Below are 24,576 nucleotides of genomic sequence, written 5' to 3' on the forward strand. Positions count from 1 at the left end.
CCACTATGGACTATGCTGGTGACCTGGAGCCGGCCCACAAGAAGGGGTGAGTTAAATGGCACTTAAAAACAAAACAAAACAAAATACACTATACAATATGATCTGAAAATTATGTATTTTTCAATATTTTATAAAGTGATTTTGAAAAATGTCTCATTCCTATCGCAATATTAAATATGTGTGTGCAAAGATTATATTTAAAGCAAAACAACCTAAACACAGTATCAATGAATCTCCCTGCCAAACTCACTGCTTACTCTGATGTGACCTCCTCATGGAACCGCTGACTTACAATATTAAGAAATCTAAAATTTCAAACTTAAAAGCAGTAATGTTCTCCATTCTTTGTTATTTGAGGACAAGCAAAACATAATCCTATAGTTAATTTGTTTTACAACCTTTCTAGGTCACCTTAAAGGAATGAACAAGAATAAATAAGTTATATAATATTCCCAGATAAAATGCAAATAATAGAAATACAAATAAAACTTTAAAAAGGAAGCAAAATTAAAAATCAACTTTTAGTCCATTGGTAAGAAAGAAAGAAGGCAATTTCGCTTCAGGAGTAATTTATAAACCTCATTTATTCCAAAAGAGTACACTTAATTTAGAAATTATGGCACCACTTTGAAAAATTAAGCTTTGATTATGTTTTTGCTGTTTATTATTTGCCTATATAAATTACATAAAGTTGGAATAAAATTTAAATCTTAATATGAAAGTTACTTTCTTCAAGATGCTCTGCCAATCCCAAAAATATTGAGAAATTTTAAGTTCCTTAGAATACATTTTATAGTTTCTTCTTATGACAATCTAAATTGTGTGTGTATGTTCCGCTTAAAGGAAAACAGTTTCTTTCTATGACTATTCCAAAGAAAAGGAGGAACATATTATCAATTCCTTCACAGCAAAGGCTCACCAATGTCTCCAAGGTGGACGAGGCAGTGCTGGCAGATATAGGAACAGGAGCTAGACTGTGGCTTCACTATGGCGCTGGTATGCGTCTGTTTATTGCTGATAATTCCCAATTGGGAAGACTTCACACGGCATGGTAAATCTACATTAAATACTGTACACAGTTCTTGTAATAACTAAAAGAAAAACAAACAAAATTTAGTAGTAAGTCACAAGTGCTCTAAAAGTAAAGTTTATAAACTGTAAGATGTGTACCTAGTACCACATACTGCTGAAATCTGAACAAAAACTGCATGAAAATTATATGGTAATCTTTTGGGCCTGGCACAGGGGTTCATACCTATAATCCCAGCACTTTAGGAGGCCAAGGCGGGCGGATCACTTGAGGTCAGGAGTTTGAGACTAGCCTGGCCAACATGATGAAACCCCGTCTCTACTAAAAATACAAAAAAAATCAGCCGGGAGTGGTGGTGAGCACCTGTAGTCTAAGCTACAAGGGAGGCTGAGGCACAAGAATCGCTTGAACCCAGGAGGCGGAGGTTACAGTGAGCCGAGATCACACCACTGCACTCCAGCCTGGGTGAGAGAGCAAGACTGTCTCCAAAATATATATATATATATATAAATATATATATATATAATACGTTAATCTTTCATAGGATAACTAGTATCATTCATTATAAATCATACCTTTTGAATTCTCAAGTATTACAGCAATCTAGGATGTGCATACAGCAGCATTTTAAAAAAAGATTATTTAACTGGATAGGATTTTCAGACACATTAAGCAAGCAAAGAAAACTACTACTCTCAGAAACCCAAAAATTATTAAATATTGGTTACAAATTTGACTTAAATGTAAGCCAAGGTATTTATCAGACTTTAGGTATTTCTTGCAATTTATTTTCTTAAGCTATATGCCAATTCACGTCTTTGCATATACAACGAATCTCACCGTAGTGTACACCTTTACTGTATCACCCATTCCTACACCTCCTCTCTTCTCTGTTCTTAAAGTATGAGGGGCTCTTCTTCCTAGTCAGAGCTAACTCTTCCGCCTATGTGTGCCTATTGCTACATTCTTTTCTGGTTCCTGTCTGTCTCCCACCTCTCCATTCTTTCATCTACTGTCAACTTTTCATGCTTCTTTCCTATGGCCTACACACACCACATGTCTCCCACAGAAAAAAACAAGAACAAAAAACAAAACAGAGCTAAAACACTCTCCTCTTGACTTTATAGCAACCTTTTAATGTCTCTCCTTCTTCTCAACCAAATGCCTTCAAAGGAGTCCACACTTTTCATGTCTGCTTTCTCAATTTCTATTTACTCCTTAATCCATTATTATCTGGCTTCCACACAACCCCTCTCCCTCCCCTCACCCAACCATCCATTACCACTCTACTGAAACTACTATCAGACAATTGGTTACCTAATAGCCAAATACAATGGATATTTTTCAGACATCATCTTATTGGACCTCTTTGCTGCACTTAAAACATCTGATCTTATGGTTGATTACTGAGCTGTTCTAGTTCTCTGTCATCTCTCCAATCACTCCTTTTCAGTCTCCTTCATAGAAAGGCTTTTCTCCTCTCACTTTGCTTGCCAAGGGCTTATTTCTTGGCCCGCACACAGTTCTTCACACTGTGAAGAATATTTACTTCACAGTTATTCAAATATTTACTTACAAATATAGTCATTCAAATATTATTATATTCATCCAAGTATGTGCTAGTATATCAGACACCCAGTAAACAAGAAAGATACAAAGACAAGTAAGAAAATATGTTTCCTTCATGAGCTTGTAGCTAAATGGGCAAGTCAGGTACAAAAAGAGAAGTAGAGGGGAGAGAGGGAGGGAGAGGGGAAAGGGAAAGGAGAGAAGGACAGACAACATGACACACAATATAACCAACAGAATATTCTACATTTATAACGTAACTTATTTCCCTAGGTTATCTGATAAATTTGTCTCACTTTATCCTTGTGATAAACTAGTAGCAACACAGTATACATAGATATAAAGCTCAATTTTTTTCAGATGAGGATGTGAAGGCAGAAACAATCAAGCGACTGGACTAAGGTTATAGAATTAGAAATATTTTGATTCTATCACCACACTTTCTAGCATGTACAGAATTCAAAATACAAAATAAGACACCCTAAGGGCTCAACTCAGAAGGATCTGAATCATGCCACCTTTTTCCTAAGATAAAAATCACCTCCATAACTAAATATAAATTCTGCGCACTCTTTCTCACTGGGCATGGAAATCATTTACTCCATCTTTACTTGTACATTTGTAATGGGCAAGAAATTCACTAACATAAAATTGGGTAAACAAGGCCAGGCATGGTAGCTCATGCCTGTAATCCCAGCACTTTGGGAGGTCAAGGTGGATCACTTGAGGTCAGGAGTTCAAGACCAGCCTGGGCAGCAAAGCAAGAATCTGTCTCTACAAAATAAACAAATGAATGAATATAAAAATGAAAATAAAGTGAAATAAAAAATTAGCCACGTGTGGTGGCATGCAGTGCTATAGTCCCCGTACTTTGGAAGGGTGAGGCGGGAGGCTCACTTAAGCCCAGGAGTTCCAGGCCGCAGTGAGCTATGATATACACTGCACTCCAGCCTGGGTGACAGAGAGAGACCCCGTCTTAAAAAATGAATAAATAAAATAAAATAAAATGAATACATAAAAAAATAGGGTAAATAAGTTAATGTCCTGAACGGGATGGGTTAAGAAATAGAAAAAGCACAAGGTACAGAGCAGGAACAAAATATATATATATATATATATAAATATATATATACCTACATATATATTATGAAAAAAACAAAAAACAAAAGTGGATAACTGAGAAACATGAGAGGGTTAAAGAACTGACTTCAATAGGTAATGAAAAAACAGACTGGAAAACTAGGCAAGGCTGCACATCTAGCAAAAACAAAAAAGAAAGATCACAAAAAATAAATAAAATTATGGTTGGAACATCATGTAGAATGTCTTGTAATAAAATTTCTGCCTGAGCCCAAGAGTTTAAGTGGTGATATCAGACAGAAAAGCTCCTACTGGCTCAAAGATTCTGAGAAAGAGAGCTCTAGTTGGTTTAGAGGCAGTAACAAGATGGAACTAAAGAAGAGAAAAGGATGCTTCATAAATTGAATAAAACAACGTCCTACCTTCATATAGGTTGACCCTGATGTACATTACTTTGTAGTAGTTTCCTCAGTCTGATAAGAACTTAGTTACTTCATTATACAGAAGTATTGACTGGGAGATATTCCTAAGGCTGTAGCTGAATATTAATGTCTCTAGTTCTTCCCAAATTATAATCATGGAACTATAAAACTGGAAAATGAACCTACAAGCATTTGTCAACTCTCTTTTTTACAATCAGAAAGCTAAGCACCACAGAGGTAGTGACTTGTCCAAATAGTCACAATTAGCCCTAGAGCAGTACTAGAACAGTTTCTGGGTTCCTATTTATTAATTTTTACACTATCTCTTGTCTCTTCAGCTCTTTATTCCATGCCAAGAATGAAAGATTGATTATGAAGGTATAGAATATTACCTTTTAAACTAATACAGAAACTCAAGTGATTATATTTTCTTTTTGGTTCCTACTTTCTTAGAATAAAGGCTACCGTTCTGTTCTTTGATGTTTAAAAACAACCTACAGCAGAATGGTATGTCTTTACTTTGACCAGGAATTTGGTTCTGCTTTAAGCCCCATGCTTTAACTGGTTAACAAAATGGTAGCTAAGAAGTTAAAACTAAACCAGCCTGGGTAACATAGTGAGACTTCATTCTACAAAAAATAAAAAAAAGTAGCTGGTATGAGCCTGTAGTCCTAGGTATTTGGGAGGCTGAGGTGGGGAAGGATCACTTGAGCCAAGGAGTCTGAGGCTTCAGTGAGCTATGATTAAGCACTGTACTCAGCCAAAATGATAGAGTGAGCGCCTGTCTCTTAAAAAAAAAAAAACTAAAAAACTATCTTCACAGAAAATGTTACTGTGGATAACCAAGTACTAGTCTCTTCTCAATCCACTCTAATCAGGTTTCTATACCCAACACTGCTGAAGTTACATTTCATCAATACAAAGACACTATAAATTATAAGATGAACCATCTTATAATATTATAATATTATATATTATAAATTATAATATATAATTTATATATTATATATAATATATATTATAAATTATAATATATAATTTATATATTATATATAATATATATTATAATATATAATATATATAATTTATATATTATAAATTATAATATTATATATTATATAATATATATATTATATTATAATATATATTATATATTATATATATTATATTATTATATATAATATATAATATATATTATATAATATATATTATATAATATTATAATATTATATAAGATGAACCATCATCTTATATAATATTGAGAAAAAAACACAAGTTATATGGTCACTTGTCATCTGTTATAAACTTACCTCTATTTCAGATATGTTAAAATACGAAAAAAAAGTTTCAGAAATGAAGAAATATGGTATTCATTAAGTTCACCAATGACTTTCATGTTGTCAAACCTAATTGGTCACTTTAAATCTTACTTTAATTCTCAGCAGCACTCAACAGGGCTGATGACTCCCTTCCTTATTCAGATGTTTTTCTCTTGGCTTCCAAGGCACCTTCTCTCTCTCATTTTCTTGATTGCAATGGTGTGCTAAATCTGTTACCATCTGACTAAGTCAGGGTTCTTTACTATAATCGTAAAATTTTTATGATTTTATGATGCTTCCACTGGGCTCCAACCTTGTTTATTCAATTGCTTATTTCAAATCTCTACTTAGATGTCAAACAGGCATCTACTTTAACAGGGAAAAAGCTACTTTCCCCCTAGTGTTTCCCACCTCAGTAAATGGTACAACCATTCGACTAGCTGCTCACACTGATAACTGTATTTGCTTTGACTCCTCCTTTACTCTGACTGCAGAAATTCAATCCAACCCATCTAATCCAAGTATGGCCAACAGGAATTAATAGAGTTAACTTCCATAGCTAGCTTCCACAGCTGATCCCTTTATCCAGGGTTATCGTTTAAAAATGCAAATCTGATCATGTTCTTCCTTTGCTTACTTTCCAACTCCAATGACTTGCAACTCCTTCTTTTTTTTTTTTTTTTTTTGAGACAAGGTCTCACTCTGTCACCCAGGCAGGTGGCGCAAATATGGCTCACTGCAACCTCAACCTCCTGGGCTCAAGTGATCCTCCTGCCTCAGCTTCCTAGAGTAGCTGGTACTACAGGTGTGCGCCACCGTGCCTGGTTGATTTTTAGATTCTTTGTAGAATAGGGTCTCACCACGTTACCCAGGCTGGTCTCAAGCGATCCTCCCATCTCAGCTTCCCAAAGTGTCAGGATTACAAGAATGAGCCACCACGCCTGGCCTGCAACTACACTTAAAATTAAAATTCAAAACTCATCTTAGCTTATAAGGCCATATAACAATCTGGAATTTGTCTACTTTCTCAATCTGGTGCTAAATATGCACTGCATGTAATCAAGAAAGATTTGTGGAACATTATTGTCAGTAACACCATTATCCGTTTCAATTATTGATTAAAGACAATATAAAAATGCAAGTGAGGCCAGGTGCAGTGGCTCACGCCTGTAATCCCAGCACTTAGGGGAGGCAGAGGTGGGTGGATCACCTGAGGTCAGAAGTTTGAGACCAGCCTGGCCAACATGGCAAAAGTCCATCTCTACTAAAAATACAAAAATTAGCTGGATGTGATAGTGCCCACCTGTAATCCCAGCTATTCAGGAGGCTGAGGCAGAAGAATCGCTTGAACCCAGGAAGCGGAGGTTGCAGTGAGCGCCACTGCACTCCAGTGGCAGAGATTGCGCCACTGCACTCCAGCCTCCAGCCTGGGCAACAGAGCAAGACTCTGTCTTAAAAAAAAAAAAAAAAAAAAAAAGCAAGTGAAAAATTCTATTAATATTGTTAACTGATATCATAATGTGAAAATAAAGACGTTTATTGATGCTTATTCTACAATTATCATAATTGCTCAATCACTGCCTGTGGAATGCAGTCGGGGAGAATCAATGCTTATTATAAAAAATTTAAAAAAAATTTCAGAGAGTATCCATATTTTCCCTTTAAAAAACAATTTTTGAGACATTTAAATGATTTTATTATTCCCTTGCTTATAAAATATTTTTACACATACCATACTCCCTCAATAAAAATGATGATTCTTTCTTTACTTCCTTAAAGATCTGTTTTGATTTACCAATTTCTAGTTAAACCCTTGGGAATATATCACATGTATGTCACGTAACGAAAAAAGATTAAGAATCATTTTTCAAGATGACAAACCAATCTGTATAATGGCTATTATAAAAATGTACTGCAGAAGGTAGATGCCTTCCCCCTCCCCCCAACAGAGCCAGCTGCACCACCTCCTTCCTACTCCCCCTACTTTAGTTATGTTCCCAGTTCTAGCTTCTATTCATGGGGGAAGGAAACGAGATTTGAATCAGAAACAAAACTAAGGTTTTAAAACTGAATTATGCTTCAAAAATGGAAAGCAACCAGAATGTTATAGAATCTGTCCAAGAAATGATGGGACTCTGGGAATCCAACAAAGCATAGTTGAAAGCAGTGATTGAAAAAAAAGTTACCATTTTCATTAATATCCCACTGAACTGAGACTCCTCAATTAACATGTAGAATCAAATTATATATATATAATTTTATATGATTTTCACTTAACAACAACAAAACAATCTTTTCATCTTATAAAATCTTGATAAATATCAACCTGTAATCGTTTCGTGTTTCCATTCTACAGTTATGCCATAATTTAACTATTACTCTCTTGTAGAACATTGGTGTTGTTTCCAAATGTTAAGATTTGAATTATAATATCTATTTGTTTCCTTAAATGTGATTATTTCCCTCATTATTAAATATGCACTGATCTATGGACAAAGGAAAAGGTATTGCAAAAAAAAAAAAAAAATCCTGGTAACTTCTGTACTTCAAACAACTCTAAATAAAATGAAAGGACAACAGAAGAAACTAGTGAAAAACGTTATAAATGATGACCTTTTGGGAAAACGACAAAATGGTGTCAACAGTATTTAAACTTTCACTTTAAACTTTCTAATGATTTCAATTTGAACAACTGGTCCTCAGGAAATAATACAGTATTAGAGAAAATGCTTTATACACAAAAATGCTAAACTGTTAACAAGGAAAAGCTTACATTATGTTTATAAAACAGATACAAAAATGGATATATAGTGTGGTCTTAAATATGCAAAAAAGTATAGAAACACAAGAAGAGTATATATTAAAGTGGTAATTTATCCAGAATGGGAAGATTAATGAACTTTTTGGGACTTTGTATAATTCACAAATTTCTTGAAATTGGTATGCATTATTTTTACAATCAGAAAAGAAAACAAATATACTTACTAATGTATCCATCTTTTCATTTAGTCTAGGTATTTCTTTGAAGGTAAAGATTCTGTCTAATTTACCTCCATATCCTCAGCATCTAGTATCGTGCCTTACAAATAGTAGCCTTTTGACAGCTGCTTGTAAAATGAATTAATCTTTAACATCTGCTTTAAGGACCAATCCCTCTCTCGAGAAGCATTCCCTCTCCAAAAGTATCAACTTTGTGGTTGCTGCTAAAAGTTGGCATAAATTTTAAAATAAATTTTGAGACTAAGAACCATACTTGAGTTCTTTCAAAAACGAACTCTGATGAATGTTTTAGTCTAAGTAAAACATAAATAATCTCAGAAATGACAGTTATCTGAATTGTTCCAACACAGGGATTCTTTTTTTTGAGACAGGTCTTGCTCTGTTGCTCTGGCTGGAGTACAGTGGCACAATCACGGTTCACTGCAGCCTCAAACTCCTGGGCTCAAGTGATCCTCCTGCCTCAGCCTCCAGAGTAGCTGGGATTACAGGCAGGGACCACCACAACCTGCTTGAATTCCTGGGCTCAAGCGATCCTTCCACCTTGGCTTCCCAAAGTGTTGTGATTACAGGCCTGAGCCACTGCACCCAGCAGAGATTCTTTTCTCTTCATTCAAAGAAATGATAAAATCAAAATGAAGCCAAAATATAGGCAGCAATAGTCAGGCAGTACTATATAGTAAGAACTGGCCAAACATTTCTTTCAGTGCAAGATTCTCAAAACCCTGTCTTAACATTCATTATAAGATACTAATTTATATACAAAAATTTTGTTAATTATAAATGCTATTACAAATGGATGACATGGTAATTTTCTAACAGATTCTGCTTAAAGAAAATTCCATGGTCAAAAATAAGATTTATTTATTCTCTTACCTTGCCTGATTTAGAAGTTCTATCAGGACATGACTAAGGAAAAAGAAAATCTCTGGGGACAATGAATAATAGCTTATTATTCAAACAGCGGAAAAGCTACTCTACTTCTTAGTTTAATAACATCTCAAAATCCAGATAAATTCCATTGTATAAATAATACTATGAAAACTCACTTGATATTACAAATTTTGACTATATCTTATCTGGCACAACATAGCTATTATTTTAATGACTATAGCTATATCCATAAATTCACATTTCCTCTAACACCACTTGTAACTGACTACTTCCACTGTTTCACTAAGGCTTTGTGCTCAATTATCCCTTTTATATTCATACAGTTAAACTTCCAACCTTTAAGCTAAACATCAACCCTTTTAAAAGCACAGCGTTTTTTTTTTAAAGGTCTTATGGACATTTGCATTAAGATTATAGGCTGGGCACAGTGGCTCAGGTATGCAATCCCAGCACTTTGGTAGGCTGAGGTGGGGGGATCACTTGAGCCCAGGAATTCAAGACTAGCATAGGCAACATAGCAAGACTCCATCTCTACAAAAAATACAAAAATTAGTCAGGCGTGTTGGCATGCACCTTAGTCCCAGCTACTGGGGAAGGCTGAGGTGAGACGATCACTTCAGTCAGGGAGGCTGAGGCTGCAGGAAGCCATGACGGCACCACTACACTCCAGCCTGGGGTGACAAAGTCAGACTCTGTCTCCAAAAAAGAAAAGATTATAGGTGATCAATCCCTGGATGGCCTACATAGTGGTTACAAGAATTGTTTACATGCATTAAGACGTGTACAAAGAGCAGAATATTTACCACTAATAGTAAGAAAACTGGTATACAATGCAGAACTCACCTGAGTATAGAAGCCACTAGCTGCCTCTAGGAACAGAGAAAGGTTTGCCTGAACTTCACTCCGATTCGGATTTGCTCGATTCTTTGCCTGGCCTTGTAGTGTTGTGATCTGATTCTTAAAGGCGTGATTCCAGCTGAAAACAAAATGTAATTCTATTTGGTATAGCAGTGACTCACTGGGCAGACACTGGTCCCCCTGAGAACAAGAAAGAACTGTCTGTTATAATTATACCACACTAGACAGTAAACCTGCATTAAAGTTATTCATTTATTTAAATAACTTTATGCTTCCCTTTGAACAAGACTAGACATGCAGTAGAATCCAACTGACCTTAGTAAACACTTACCAAATGTTCAAATAATCAGATTGTGGCTTCAGCTATTAATCTTTTAGAACTATTAGAGTTTATTTAGGAATCCCGGTAGAAATTCAGAACAATGGTGGCAAGATCAAAGTAAAAATAAGGTATTAACAAATTTCTACATATAGTGCCAAATGTGATGGACTATACCCTAACAAGTGACATGTATATGGGGGCGGGGATTTTGTAAATAGTAAGCCATATCTCTTACTTCCCCAAAAGTTATTTCCCAGAGCATTCAGTTTCACTGCTATTTAATAGTTTTGTTTATTTCTCTTGTGATTGAAATATAAGCCACATTTCAAATTTGGCTATTTAAAATAAGAAACAATATAATACTGAAATATGGCATACCAAAATCCTGTTATAAAATGTTTTTCTTTAATCTAGTTATATATGGAATCAGTTTAAGTCCAGTTATGATGAATACAGTCACTCTCTCACCTGGAAACCACAGTGGGGAATAAAAAACTAGAACAAAGGGAAGATATTACTGGCCTGATTAAAGGAAGCAAACACAGATAAGAGGTTTACAACCTACCTGGAAAGCATGGAAGTACCTAATTCTATATCAACATCAGCTTCTGAGGCTCTAGAGCACTAGGCTTTTTAATGACTTAGGAGGACAATCACTTCCCTCAGCATTTCTGATGACATCTTATCCTTGACTCTAACATCACAGGATAAGGATTTTGATGGTCGTAATTTAGCTGTATTACTAGACTTCCTAAAAATATAAAGTATCTAAGGCAGATGTAAATGATAGAAAAAACTAATCTTCACCAAAACTTAGGGTAACGGACATTAGTAGACAAAGTACTCTTAATTGATTTTTAAATTTCTATCAGGCTAATGTCCCTGTTCCAATTTATAAGGCAAAGCCTTCCACAAAAGACAATTACTCACTTGGGAATCTGGTTATCTGCCATTTTGCCCCTTATAGAAAGAAGAAGCGGAAAAGTCTAAATACACAAAATCTTTCATTTTATTGGAGGTGGGGGAGGAAATACTAACAACTTATTTAATTAAAAGAACGAACTTTCCTTACAATGCAAATACATTTTCCTGACAGAGAAATTACAGAATCACGTTTAACAAAGAAAGATTTTTCTAAAGCCTATTCTTGTATTTTTTTTTTTTTAAATCGCGGCTTAATTATAAGACTGACCACAGACAATCCAAACACTCTTAGTATTTGAAATAGATATATTTGTTTTTTTTGACAGGCCCTAAAAGAGCTGCCCTAATGACCTTAATAGAATTCAACTCTAAACATTTCTCTTCTTACCTCCAAAGACTGTATTTGAAATAATACCAATGGCCAATTATCACAAATACTAGAATTTCTTTCCATTGAAAAAGTTTATTCTGCAACAGGTTGAAAAATAAATAACGAACCAAACTGTTATAAAGTCTCGGTGAAATTCTTGATCTTACAGGGACTTCCCAAACGATAGGTAATACTTACAGATCCTGTTCTACTTTCTTGTCTAAAGCGTATTCCAAATCGGTAACTAGCATTTTCTGGTACAGGTCCTGCAGAGCCTGCCTGGATGTCCAGACTTCAGCTGGACCCAGCTTAGAATCTGAGTAACAAAAACAAAAACATAACAGTAGATAGATAAACCCCAGCAGTTAAAACCATTATACCACACCAGTGACTCCTTCCTGCTCTACCCCCAAGGCAAAACCTGCTCTAAATATATTCCATAGAATGCTGCAGAAGTTTTATACTACTATATTTCAAATGACTTTCACCTTTTGACTAATGACTAAGTCTGGTTTACAATGCTTCTGTTTTTAGTTTTGAAATAACATCATGAAATGAAAAGGGCTAAAAAAAAAAAAAAAAGAATGGTTTGCCCTTTGCTTTTTGTTTGTATTTCTGCCTTTTCTTTTTTTTTTTTTTTTTTTTTTTGAGACGGAGTCTTGCTTTGTCGCCCAGGCTGGAGTGCAGTGGCACGATCTCGGCTCACTGCAAGCTCCACCTCCCGGGTTCACGCCATTCTCCTGCCTCAGCCTCCCGAGTAGCTGGGACTACAGGCGCCCACTACCACGCCCGGCTAATTTTTTTTTGTATTTTTAGTAGAGACGGGGTTTCACCGTGTTAGCCAGGATGGTCTCGATCTCCTGACCTCGTGATCCGCCCGCCTCGGCCTCCCAAAGTGCTGGGATTACAGGCGTGAGCCACCGCACCCGGCCATTCTGCCTTTTCTTATAACAGGAAACTATACGCCTTACAGTAAGCCAACCCATTTGAAATAACAGACTGTCAAGTTGGTCTGTTTACTCTCATACTGTATCTCTTTTTCCAAAGCAACTTTTTCTTTCTTTTTTGTCTCTGTAAGGGAGTCTCTGTAAGGACTCCCACAAATGTCCTTACAGAATTCTCACATCAGCTGATTATCCAGCAGTTGCTTTGGTATTCTGCCGTTACTCCTCTCTCAATATATTGACCGAATAAGCCATGACAGTATTATTTTAATGACTGGTAGACTGTTTCCCAAGATACTTTTGTGAGCAATCCACATTAGTCATTTAATGTAAACGAAGACTTAGAAGACTAGGATTAAATTGCTAAAGAGGTCAGATGAGAGACTGGGTGTAGAATGTAATCAGAAAGTCAGGCTATGACTACACATAATACAAAATTGGGGCCATGCTGTCTGCCAGAGTCATGCAAGGCACATTAACCTTTGCGATCACTGGGATTATGATTGCAATAACTGACAGTAAGCTCCCTCAGTAGGTGAACTTAATAATGGGCTTTTCAATTATATATTTCCCATAACTAGCTGGGCTACTTCGTTTTGCTGCTACACAGTGGAATAATCATCACTCTTCTTTAGGTTTGCTATTAGCATCTATAGCCACTACAATCCTATTTTGCAAAGAGAATCTCCTGGATTTGAGTTAATGCTCCTAAGAGTTTACAAGCTAGTAAGAATAGAGTTTACTATCAGCTCCTCATACCTAGTTAAATTGTTAATCACTAACTAATAGATTTAGTCAACCCTGCTTTAATTCACTTATGGCAAGAAAAAGAAGTGTAAAAGATTACTAATTCTCATCTATCAAGACCATCATTCAAATGAGCAGACATTATCTTAGTTAAAGTTTCTGGTCAGCCAAAGGTCCCCTATAAAGGTCAAACCCTAAGACTATTTACTAAGGTTGTTCAATGTCTAAGAAAAGGTAAATGGTACAGATAGCTTGATATTGCTCCATGTTCTGTTTTCATCACACAATAGATTATGTTTTCAATGCCAATTCAAGAGCATAATACAGTAACTCAGAGCAGACACTGATATACACAATATAGATGATGACAAATCTGTTAATAATGGAAAGAACTGAGTAGTATCTTTTACTGAGTAAATATACAAGCTATTCACCCCCCAACACACTTTTCCTTGAACAAGATGACACGAGATTATCCATGAACTCTTAGGACGTTAGCCTAAGTGACTCTAGAGCTGACAAAAAAGATATTTTAATAGTCCTTTTCCTCTTTGCAAATCTTGGCAGGTATGCTGTTTAATTTTTTTTTCTTTTTGTGAATTTCACTGCAGAACTAAATTATTCAGAAATTAGAATAAGATTCACTAGTACATATCCCTCTTATTACATTTTAGGATGGCATATGCTGTTACGGAGGGCATACTGACCAGTATACGGTGATTACAACATATTTCCTAATTTCGTATTTAAATCATTTACTTTTTTTTTTTTTTTTTTTTTTTTTTTTTTGAGATGGAGTCTTTCTGTCGCCCAGGCTGGAGTGCAGGGGTGTGATCTCTGCTCACTGCAACCTCCACCTCCCCAGTTCAAGTGATTCTCCTGCCTCAGCCTCCAGAGTAGCTGGGATTGCAGGTGCATGCCACCACGCCCAGCTAATTTTTGTATTTTTAATACAGACGGGGTTTCACTATGTTGGCCAGACTGGTCTCGAACTCTTGGCCTCAGGTGATCCACTCACCTGGACTTCCAAAAGTGCTGGGATTACAGGCGTGAGCCACCGCACCATGCCTCATTTACTCCTTTCAATGGCTAAGCCTGGCAGTTATTCTTCCAAAAGACCTCAGCCATTATTTAAAGCAACAAAGATGGCCAGGTGCAGTGGCTCACGCCTGTAATCCCAGCACTTTGGGAGGCTGAGGCAGGAGGACCATGAAGTCAGGAGTTCGAGACCAGCCTGACCAACATGGTGAATCCCCCTCTCTACCAAAAATACAAAAATTAGTCAGATGTAATGGTGTGTGCCTATAATCACACCTACTGAGGAGGCTGAGGCAGGAGAATCGCTTGAACCAGGGAGGCGGAGGTTACAGTGAGCCGAGATCACGCCACTGCATTCAAGCCTAGGTGACAGAGTGAGACTCCATCTCAAAAAAAAAAAAAAAAGTAACAAAGATATGGGAGAAAAGAAAGGCAGCAAGGTAGCTCACTCAATTTCAAGGACTTCTAATAGAATTTTTCTATAAATATTTTTTCTGAAGGTTTACCTACTGAAGTTTGGTTAATTAATAGAAAAAAAAAAGTCCCAGAAAGATATTAGCCTAACACTGTAAGATATTTTGGTTTATATGGGGTATGTTATTTTTTCTGTATGTCTTAAATCATTAATAAAAAGTTTCATAAAAATTAAGTGATTATATAAACTAAATTAGGTAACATTCAATGCAGTATACCATATATTAATATTATATGCAATTCCCAACAGTTATTTAAGCAAGAATTCAAACTACATAAACAATAAATATTTAAAGCAGATAGTAAATGATCATCCCTTTTGGCAACTAAGATGGGATTTAGTGCTGTGCGTAATATAAGAAAGAGGATATCCTTCCATTAATTTAATATATAAAATATGTTGTGAAGAAGAAATAAGCCAGCCAATACCTGTCATGTCAGCCTTCAGGACTTCTGCCTGCCTAGATAGAAAAAAAAAACAAAAAAGAGTATCAGTTAGAAACAAACGAGGCCTAACTAACATATAAATAACACTAAAAGTTAGGTGAAATCATATACTACGATAAGGATATACAGCAGCTATATTTGTGGCACTGCAAACAGCATCCCTACTTTAACATCAGGGTAGCACAAGGTCTTGGCAAATTAATGCCAATACTTAAAAGTTTAAGGACCACTTAAAAGTTAAGTGACCTCTTCTGCTAAGTAGAGTCCACTTTCTTGCTGTTTTCCTCCACATGTGATTTACTTAAGATAATATTAAATGATATTAACTTTTTAAAAATTCTCTCAATGCTGCCAAAAAAATCCTACTACGTTTCTCAATTCACTAGTCACCATAACTATTTCAAATATCCCCTCTTCTCAAGCTACTGATTCCTATGCCCCTTCCTCACCTCCAAATGACAGTTCCATACCTCAGGGAAAACAATTCCCACTTACTAAATATCTACTACATTTATACAGCTTGCTCCTTACTTTCTCTTGTTAAAACACTAGAGGTATTGCACCTCTTATTTAATATTTAAGAACAATAATTCCACTTAGGTATGTTCTTGCTAACCCTTCTTAAGGACTGTTCCTTTGATTTACCCCTTCCCTTGCACCAATTTTGAGACTTCCCTCACTTCATTTGGATCTTTCCTTCTCTTCAGCATTTTAACATGTCCAAGTATCTCACACATTTTAAAAACCTTCTGACTCATGTTCCCCTCTAGCTGCTGCCTCTTTTTTCCCCTCTCAAATTCATCAAGAATTGCCTGTGTTCAAGAGGTCCAAAACTGAACTCAAGACCCATTCCCATCCCCTATCTCTAGTTCTCTTTCTAATGTTGTTTCATCTTAGCAAATGCATCATAGCTTTCCAATTGTGGAAGGAAGAAACCTGGAAGTCCTCCATGACAACTTTCTCCCAAACCCCTAACATCTATCAACTCCAAAAAAAGTTATCTACTAACTATATCTTGAATCTGTTGATTTCTCTTTATTTCTTCTTCAGCCACTCTCATTCAAGAACCATCCCTTGGCTTTGTTTCCTCCACTTCATTCTTGCCCCATTTCATTCTGTTCTCCCAACAGCTGTCAGAGGAATCTTTTAAAAATGCAAATCTGATCTATCAATTGTCCCTTTAAAACACTTTAATGACTTCCCACTACTCTGAGGGTAAAGAACAAAATCTAAACTGTCCTACAACATTCGACAGTCTCTGAACTCTACTTCCACTACTCTTCACTCCTTGATCTCCGGGCTCATTTCTGGACTTCTGGACTGGACTTCTAGTTTCTCCAGTATACCCTGCTTCTTTCACACTAGGGGTCTTTATAAAAGACTCTGTTAGCAACACCTCTTCCCCCTTCGTCTGCTTAATTACCACTCATCTTTTATCTCAGTCAGAACATTACTGCTTCAGAAAGCCCCACCTGAACTCCATCTAGATTAAGGATAATCCTATTTTATGCTCTCACAGCACTTCTAGTTTTTCTTCATATTACATATTACAGATTTTAAGAATGCTCATCACAACTCCTTGTCTACTAGCACATCACCTTGCACACAACAGACACTCAATATTTTTAATGAGAGGAAAAGTATAAATCAGACTCATACTCTATTTAAGAAGGTAGGTATATAAACTTAAGAGAGATTTTTTTTTTTTTTTTTTGAGAGAGAGAGAGACTGGGCCTTGCTATGTTGCCCAGGATGGTCTTCAACTCCTGGGCTCAAGAGATCCTCCTGCCGCAGCCTGCAAAGTAGCTGGGATTATAGGCTCATGCCAGCATGCCAGGCTGAGATTTCCATTTTTTTTTTTTTCTTGAGACAGAGTCTCGCTCTGTTGTCCAGGCTGGAGTGCAGTAGCACGATCTCGGCTCACTGCAAGCTCCGCCTCCCAGGTTCACGCCATTCTCCTGCCTCAGCCTCCCAAGTAGCTGGGACTACAGGCGCCCGCACTTTTAGCATGAAAGCTAGAGAATATTAAGGTTTTGAAATTTTTACTGTAAATATTGTTTTATATAATTTATTAAGTATTTAATGTCAGTTGTATTAGGATGAAAAAGTAATCGTGGTTTTTGCCATTTTTTAACATAGCAAAAACCATGATTACTTTTGCACCAACCTAATAAATTTGTTTCATTAAAATGTAAAGCAAATCCTTTCATTCTCTTAGCCTTTAAAAGATATTTACATCTTTTTAAAAATTAAGCTTTCAAACAACAGAATCTCAATGTAGTGCTAAGGAGGTAACCATAAGCCCTATGAGAACTAGCAACATAAATGAAGAATACTAAACAAATAGCCACACTTAGTCATAAAATGTAACATCATATCAAATTCCATTATCCATACAGCCTGACTTCACTCTTCACTTCAGGTGTTAACTTTTGCCATTAAAAAAAAATACACATTTGCAAAGCTGTTGGCTTATGCCTTTAAAACCTAAGATTATACAATTTAATAAAGCATACCATGTACCCTATCCTACCAATGTCACAAATGTCGCTCCTCCCCTGAAAAATCCTACTGGAGAGTACTAATTTATAAACCTTATAGTGAGAAAGCTAGGGTTAATTATGTACCTTTACTAGATTCAATGAATGACATTTCATTTTGTCCTTGAGTTGAGAAGTTACAAAGGATATACTTTACTATGCTTCCCTATGTTAGCTAAAAATTTATACTCAAGTATGTTCAGGATATATACTTAGGATCATGCATCTAAAGGTTGTTTTCTCATTCCAAACATGATTTGTTTTGTAAAGATGAACAAGTAACATTTCAGTATGCTAACATCCACCTAATGAAGTTACCAACTTCCAGTCAAAGATTATATGGGGTATAAAATAGAAATGTAATTTACAAACAATCTGCTTTTCTTATAAGCTGTCAGGTGATGAACTATAGTTCTTGCAGACTCTGGAGCAGGCTTCCATTGATAAACACAGATCTAAAATTTTACTCTGTTATTTTTACCATGCTATAATCTGTCCAAGAAAAACCGTAAAACTAAAAAGTCAAGCACTAATAGAAATATAAAAATGTCACAAAAACTGACATAAAAGTTAAAATATTTTGAAATTCCAGCTTTGATTCCTCAGTATAACAAGGGTAGAGGCGCTCATTTCTGGGCAGTTCTTTCCTAGGTTCTGAAAGAAGCACAAGTTAATTACTTTTATTAGCTTTCTAATAATGACAATTATTGGCTTTCTTTTTAGAAGTAACCTTGCTAAATTGAATCGATAAAGACAGCTAAATGGAAAATATAACCACCCTATGGGATAGCTATACTTATTCCTGTTTTATAAATGGAAAAACTGAAGCTCCGAGATGTAAAATAATTCTTCCAGTCACAAAGCAGTCAGGTACAATTAGGTACAAATTTTGTTCTTAAATGACTCCACAAAGTCCAAGTCATTTCTATTTCTTTCAAAGTAGAATAACAAAATTATATGACATAAAAAGCTAATGTTGGCTTATCTAGGAACATTCACATTTAAGTCAGTTAGCCTAAATTAAAAGATCTGTTCATAAAGGAAATAGATTATATCTGAAATTTTTATCAAAAGGACCACAAGAAATAAATTTTATACTCGAATGCCGTGGTCGGCTTGTGGATGAAATTCCCTTTCATCCTGGATCTATTTTTGTGAAGACAGTTTTACTGGAACACAGCCACACACATTCATTTACATGTTGTCTGTAGCTGTTTTCAGCTACCAAGGCAGAGTTGAGACAACAACCACATGGCCCACCAACCCTAAAATATTTACTATCTGATCCTTTAACAGAAAAAGTTTGCCATCTCCTGCTCTAAGGAATATCTGACGAAAAGAACAAGAAGTAAAACTTCTTTAAGTTCCCAAACCAAATTATGGTTATAAGGAATCATCAACAATAGTGTCTGCAGAGTAAAAGTCTGTTTTTATTAGTTAATATCTTGATCTTGTCACAAAGTGGACTACCTTAAAAAATACAGTCTCATATAATTAGAAACAGTACTTGCAGGCCATGCTATGTTTTTGATAAAATCTAGTGGCAAACTCTTTAAAACAAAGTTTGGCTTATATACTATTATCCACTAACTTTTTTTTCTGTATCCCCAAAATATCCATTTAGACAGGTGGGAGGGTTAAGCTAAGAGTTACTGCCTCACAAGAAGAGGAATCTCTATCTTCCCACCCCTAAGCAACTATTAGCTTTCTTTTTAAAAAACAGTGTACAATATATGAGAAATCAAATCAATGGATATGTAACCTTATATAAATGTTTTAATAGATTAGCACAAAATTGGCTATATCATTATTTTACTTTATAAAGAAAAAAATAGGCCAGGCATGGTGGCTCACACCTGTAATCACAATACTTTGGGAGGCTGAGGCAGGAGGATCACTGGAGCCAGGAGTTCAAGACCAGCCTGGACACCAGAGGAAGACTTCATCTCTACAAAAAATAAAAAATTAGCTGGCGTGGTGGTGTGCACTTGTAGTCCCAGCTACTCAAGAGCCTGAGGTGGGAGGACTGCTTGAGCCTAGGAGTTCTGAAGCTGCAGTGAACTGTGTTTGTGCCACTGCATTCCAACCTGGGCAATGGAGTGAGACTTTGTCTCCAAAGAAGAAGAAGAAAAAAATACTATACCTCAATTGTTCTATGGTTTTGTTATAAAGACCATCAATGAATTAACATTAAAGTTTACAGCCAATGCTCATACAGAGAGGCAAGAATTTTAAAATGTTTTCTCTTGGTAGAGGGAATGGCAACATGAATTCCTTTTAATTCTTTAAGCTGAAGGAATTAATGAAAATAATGAATGAACCAAGAATAAAATCACCATGCTTTCAATAACAAAATAACACTATTAAACATAGCTATCGAAATATATTGTCTTAGTTATTAAATAATAGGAAAAATTAAGCAATTCTATCAAGCAATAAAAAAAGAAAAAGTCATTAAAAGGCTGAATAAAATATGGAACATTCAGTGACAGCCAACTATGTTGAAAGCTAATAAACTGAAACAATAAATACTCGTGGAATAATCAACATCTATAAATACATTTAATGCATTCTAAACACTCAGTACTATACACTATACTACAGGTACTATAGTAGAGGTAGTATAGGTACTAGGTACATTAGAATATATATAGATACTATAGTGCCTATAGGTACAGCTAACACTATATGTAGCGGTTACTATTGCCATTGTTCTAAGAGCTTTACATAAATTATTTACTTCACACTAAGTACTGTTATTGTTCCCACTTTATAGTTCAAGAAACCCAAGGAGACAGAGGTTAAGTAGTATCATTAGTTAAGGTCATAGTAAGTAGCAGAAGTAGCATAATCAATATGGCTCCAGAGTATAACTCCTAACCATTATTTTATGATATTATATAATAGTTCCTCTCTTACACAAGAGTATAAGAAAAAAAAATTGAAATGTTTGACAGTAACAACCCATAGAACTGGGGCTTTCAATACTTAACCATTTTATGATAATTTTTCAAATAATGTTACTAGACGAAAATACTAAAATCTGGGTTATCTTCTTTAACAAATATCTTTATTATATATAGCACTTATGTAACAATGCTAGGTAACAAATACAGGATAATCTCTTTTAAGAATATATAGCCTAACGGCTGGGCACAGTGGCTCACGCCTGTAATCCCAACACTTTGGGAGGCTGAGGTGGGCAGACCACCTGAGGTCATGAGTTCAAGACCAGCCTAGCCAACATAGCAAAGCCTCGTCTCTACTAAAAATACAAAAATTAGCCTGGCGTGGTGGCATGTACCTGTAGTCCCAGCTACTCTGGAGGCTGAGGCAGGAGAATCACTTGAACCTGGGGGGCGTAGGTTGCAGTGAGCCAAGATCACGCCACTGCACTCCAGCCTAGGCGACAGAGTGAGACTCCGTCTCCAAAAAAAAAAAAAAAAAAAAAAGAATATATAGTCTAAGATTCATGGTTTAAAAATGTAAGATATTTCCAAATCAGGGCACATAAAATGGGAGATTCCTTCTGCCTGAACTCCCAATCCCCTTTGAGCAGAATTCAGGAATATAACTCAACATCTTCTAAACTCACAGCTGCTAAGGAAAAGTGAATCACTCTCTTTTATTTTGGGAGAACACGCTGGGAGTTTCTTCGTTTTGTGTTTTTTTTTTTTTTTTCTAAGAAATTTAACCAAAAGCCACAAGTTAATTTGTTCACTTGTTTCATAGAGTTCTAAGGAATACTTGGGATAATAACAACATTTCTCAATCATAACCATAAACACAATAATCTAATCTAATTATTTATGCTGAATAATTGGCCAGACATAAAGTAAGCATGCACTTAATCTGCACATGTGTATACACCCACACACACATCAAGTCTCACAATATTAATCAGAGAAAAATAAATCATATTGCTCTACTGTTGAATTTCATTTGGAAAAGAAAATCTAGAGAAGATGCTGCTCCTAAAGGAGCTTTTCTCGCACACGTTAATAAAAATACTAATTTGCTTTCTCTTTACAGCACTTTAGGGCTCATGAAGGATTTTCAAATCTCCCAGCACTACAATACTCTATACCACAACATTCGCTCCATAATTTATATTCTTTAAAAATGTGTACCTAGTTTTATTAAGGACCAACACTGGTCTGAGAATTTCAAAGGATGAGAAGGAGTTATTCTTCCAAGCAGAAGAAATAACAGAACAATAAAAAGCAAAGCTAAGCTAGTGAGTGAGCATCAAATGCAAGGCAGAAAGCCACAGATAATGAAGCTGAAGAATCCAGACAGAACAAATTGTGAGAGGCCTTGCATGACATGCCTTGGAGTTCAGATTCTGTCCTTCAATAGGAAACCAGTGCTGAATTTAAAGCAAGAGCATAGCATTGTTAGATTTACATTTTAGAAAGATTACTATAGATATAAGACTGAAGTAAGGAAGTGGTAATACAGATGAATGGAAAAACCCAGATTCAAGAAATACCTGGTAAGTTAAGCCAAAAGAAAGGAAGATAAAGCAGAGGAAAGAGTCTGTCACTCCCAGATTGTTAGTTTGGCCAGCTGGGTATATGAGAAGGTAAAGAATGCAAAAAAGATAGTGTTCAGGGCTACACCCATAACAGCTACAATAATGCCTTGACCGTAGCAGCTGTTCACTAAAAATGCGTTCAATTTGTTGAATTAATGAATGCGTAAGCAGGCATTCAGAGGTAAGTATCAAGCACAGGGGAGACTTGAGACTAGGGATACAGCACTGACGTGATCAGTACATTGATGGCAGTTAAAACCATGAGAGTAAATGTAACTGCCCACAAACTCAGAAGGGTGGAGCTAGTTCTCTGTTTTCATTTTTAAAGGGTAGATGAAAGACACTCCATGAAGGACACCAAGAAGAAATTGGTGAATAGTATGACAGCAAGGGAAGAGTGGAGTATAGAAAATAAGAGAACAAAAAGGAAGAGTAGTCATCAATATCACAGGCAGCAGAAAAGTACTATGAGATAAATAAGGACTGAAAAGTGTGTCAGATTTGGTGAAATAAGGGTCAATGATAGCCTTGCCAGAGAAAAGATTATATCAGGATGCAGGAAGTTGAGGAACAAATAAGAGGGAGAAGTTTACGTCAACTCTTAGGATGCTGGGCTGTGTAAAGAGACAGAGATGGAGGCCACGGCTAAACAGAAGTTGCTTCTTTTTTTTTTTTTCCTTCTCCCAATGGGAGACACTTGAGAGTGTTTAGAATAAAGGAAAGAAGGTGGAAGAAATGAATAGGTTGAAGAAGGAGAAATATAAAATATAAAAAATAAAAAATAGGAGAAAATAAAACTGACAGCACTGTTCTGGAAGAGAAAGAAGGAAATAAGAATGGTATTATTAAGACAGGAAGAGGACTGGCCTTGAAAAAGAGTCAGAATAAAATTGGAGGTTGGTAAGGTTAAATAGATATGTGTTAGAACTAGGAAATACTGGGGGTAGGGAGATGTCAAGAGAATTTACAGCTGTATTTCCTCAGTTTCAGAGATAAGGTAGATCCAATCTGTGTCTGAAAGTAAGAGGGGGATAAGCCGAGGAGAATGGTAAATATTTGGGATAATTACAAAATGACAAAGAAAAGAATGCAGAGAAAGTGTTAAGAGCCATGTGGACAAAATTGAAAAATTAATACAAAAATATATTGGCCAGGTGCTGTGGCTCACGCCTGTAATCCCAGCACTTTGGGAGGCCGAGGCAGGCAGATCACGGGAGGTCAGGAGTTTGAGACCAGCCTGGCCAACATGGTGAAACTGTCTCTACTAAAAATATAAAAATTAGCCAGGCATGGTGACGGGTGCCTGTCATCCCAGCTACCCGGGAGGCTGAAGCAGGAGAATCGCTTCAACCTGGGAGGTGGAGGTTGCAGTGAGCCGAGATCACACCATTGTACTACAGCCTGAACAACAAGAGCGAGACTCGGTCTCAAAATAAATAAATAAATAAATCAAGATATCAACAGAAAAATCGGCAGAAGACCAAACTGATAATTCAAAAAAGGAAATACTACCAGTAAGTACAAATTAAGTCAATTTTTTTTTACTCTAAATAGTCAAAATGATAACACTGGTAGATACCTACTTTTAAGGAACTCTAGGTAAGGTGACACATACAAAGGCATGTACATAATTTCAATACAATAAAAGTGAGTGCAAGAATAGACATATGCCTAGAATACAACTAAAAAGATGAGCCACTGGGAGTGTTGGAAAAGATGAGGGCCATAACAACTAGAATAATGCCTCGGCCCATGGCAGCTGTTCACTAAAAATTGTTGAATTTGTTGAATTATTGAGTGATAAAACATGAACCATACAGGAGGCAGTTTTATGTAATGGAAAATAATATAAAGCAGAAAGACTCAGGTCTGAATTTGGGCTTTCCTACAAATTAGTAATGCTATCTTGGAGCTTTTAAGACTGTTTCCTCATCCATAAAACGAGGATAGAAACTACTTTTCAAAGTTGCTATGAGGAATAAATAAGACAAGTAAGTTATATGAAATAACCCAAATGATCATTTGAATAAGGAGGGGTAATCTGATTGTGACATGAATAGTTCA

The 24,576-nt window shown here is 36.0% G+C and overlaps 1 protein-coding gene across 14 annotated transcripts in view; it reads right to left on the reverse strand.

The window, feature by feature from the left end:
* SMG7 (SMG7 nonsense mediated mRNA decay factor) overlaps positions 1-24,576 on the reverse strand; it is an 85,730-nt gene that overhangs the window by 29,920 nt on the left and 31,234 nt on the right. For all 14 annotated transcript variants that reach the window (XM_055367224.2, XM_063710212.1, XM_019027749.4 and 11 more), the window contains 4 exons: positions 15,418-15,449; positions 11,984-12,101; positions 10,155-10,287; positions 920-1,091 (listed from right to left, as the gene is read on the reverse strand). In XM_055367224.2, coding sequence (XP_055223199.2) covers positions 920-1,091; positions 10,155-10,287; positions 11,984-12,101; positions 15,418-15,449 — 455 coding nt within the window. The remainder of the gene's footprint in view (positions 1-919; positions 1,092-10,154; positions 10,288-11,983; positions 12,102-15,417; positions 15,450-24,576) is intronic.

The sequence above is a fragment of the Gorilla gorilla genome, chromosome 1, assembly GCF_029281585.2.
Source record: "Gorilla gorilla gorilla isolate KB3781 chromosome 1, NHGRI_mGorGor1-v2.1_pri, whole genome shotgun sequence".
Lineage (NCBI taxonomy): Eukaryota > Metazoa > Chordata > Mammalia > Primates > Hominidae > Gorilla > Gorilla gorilla.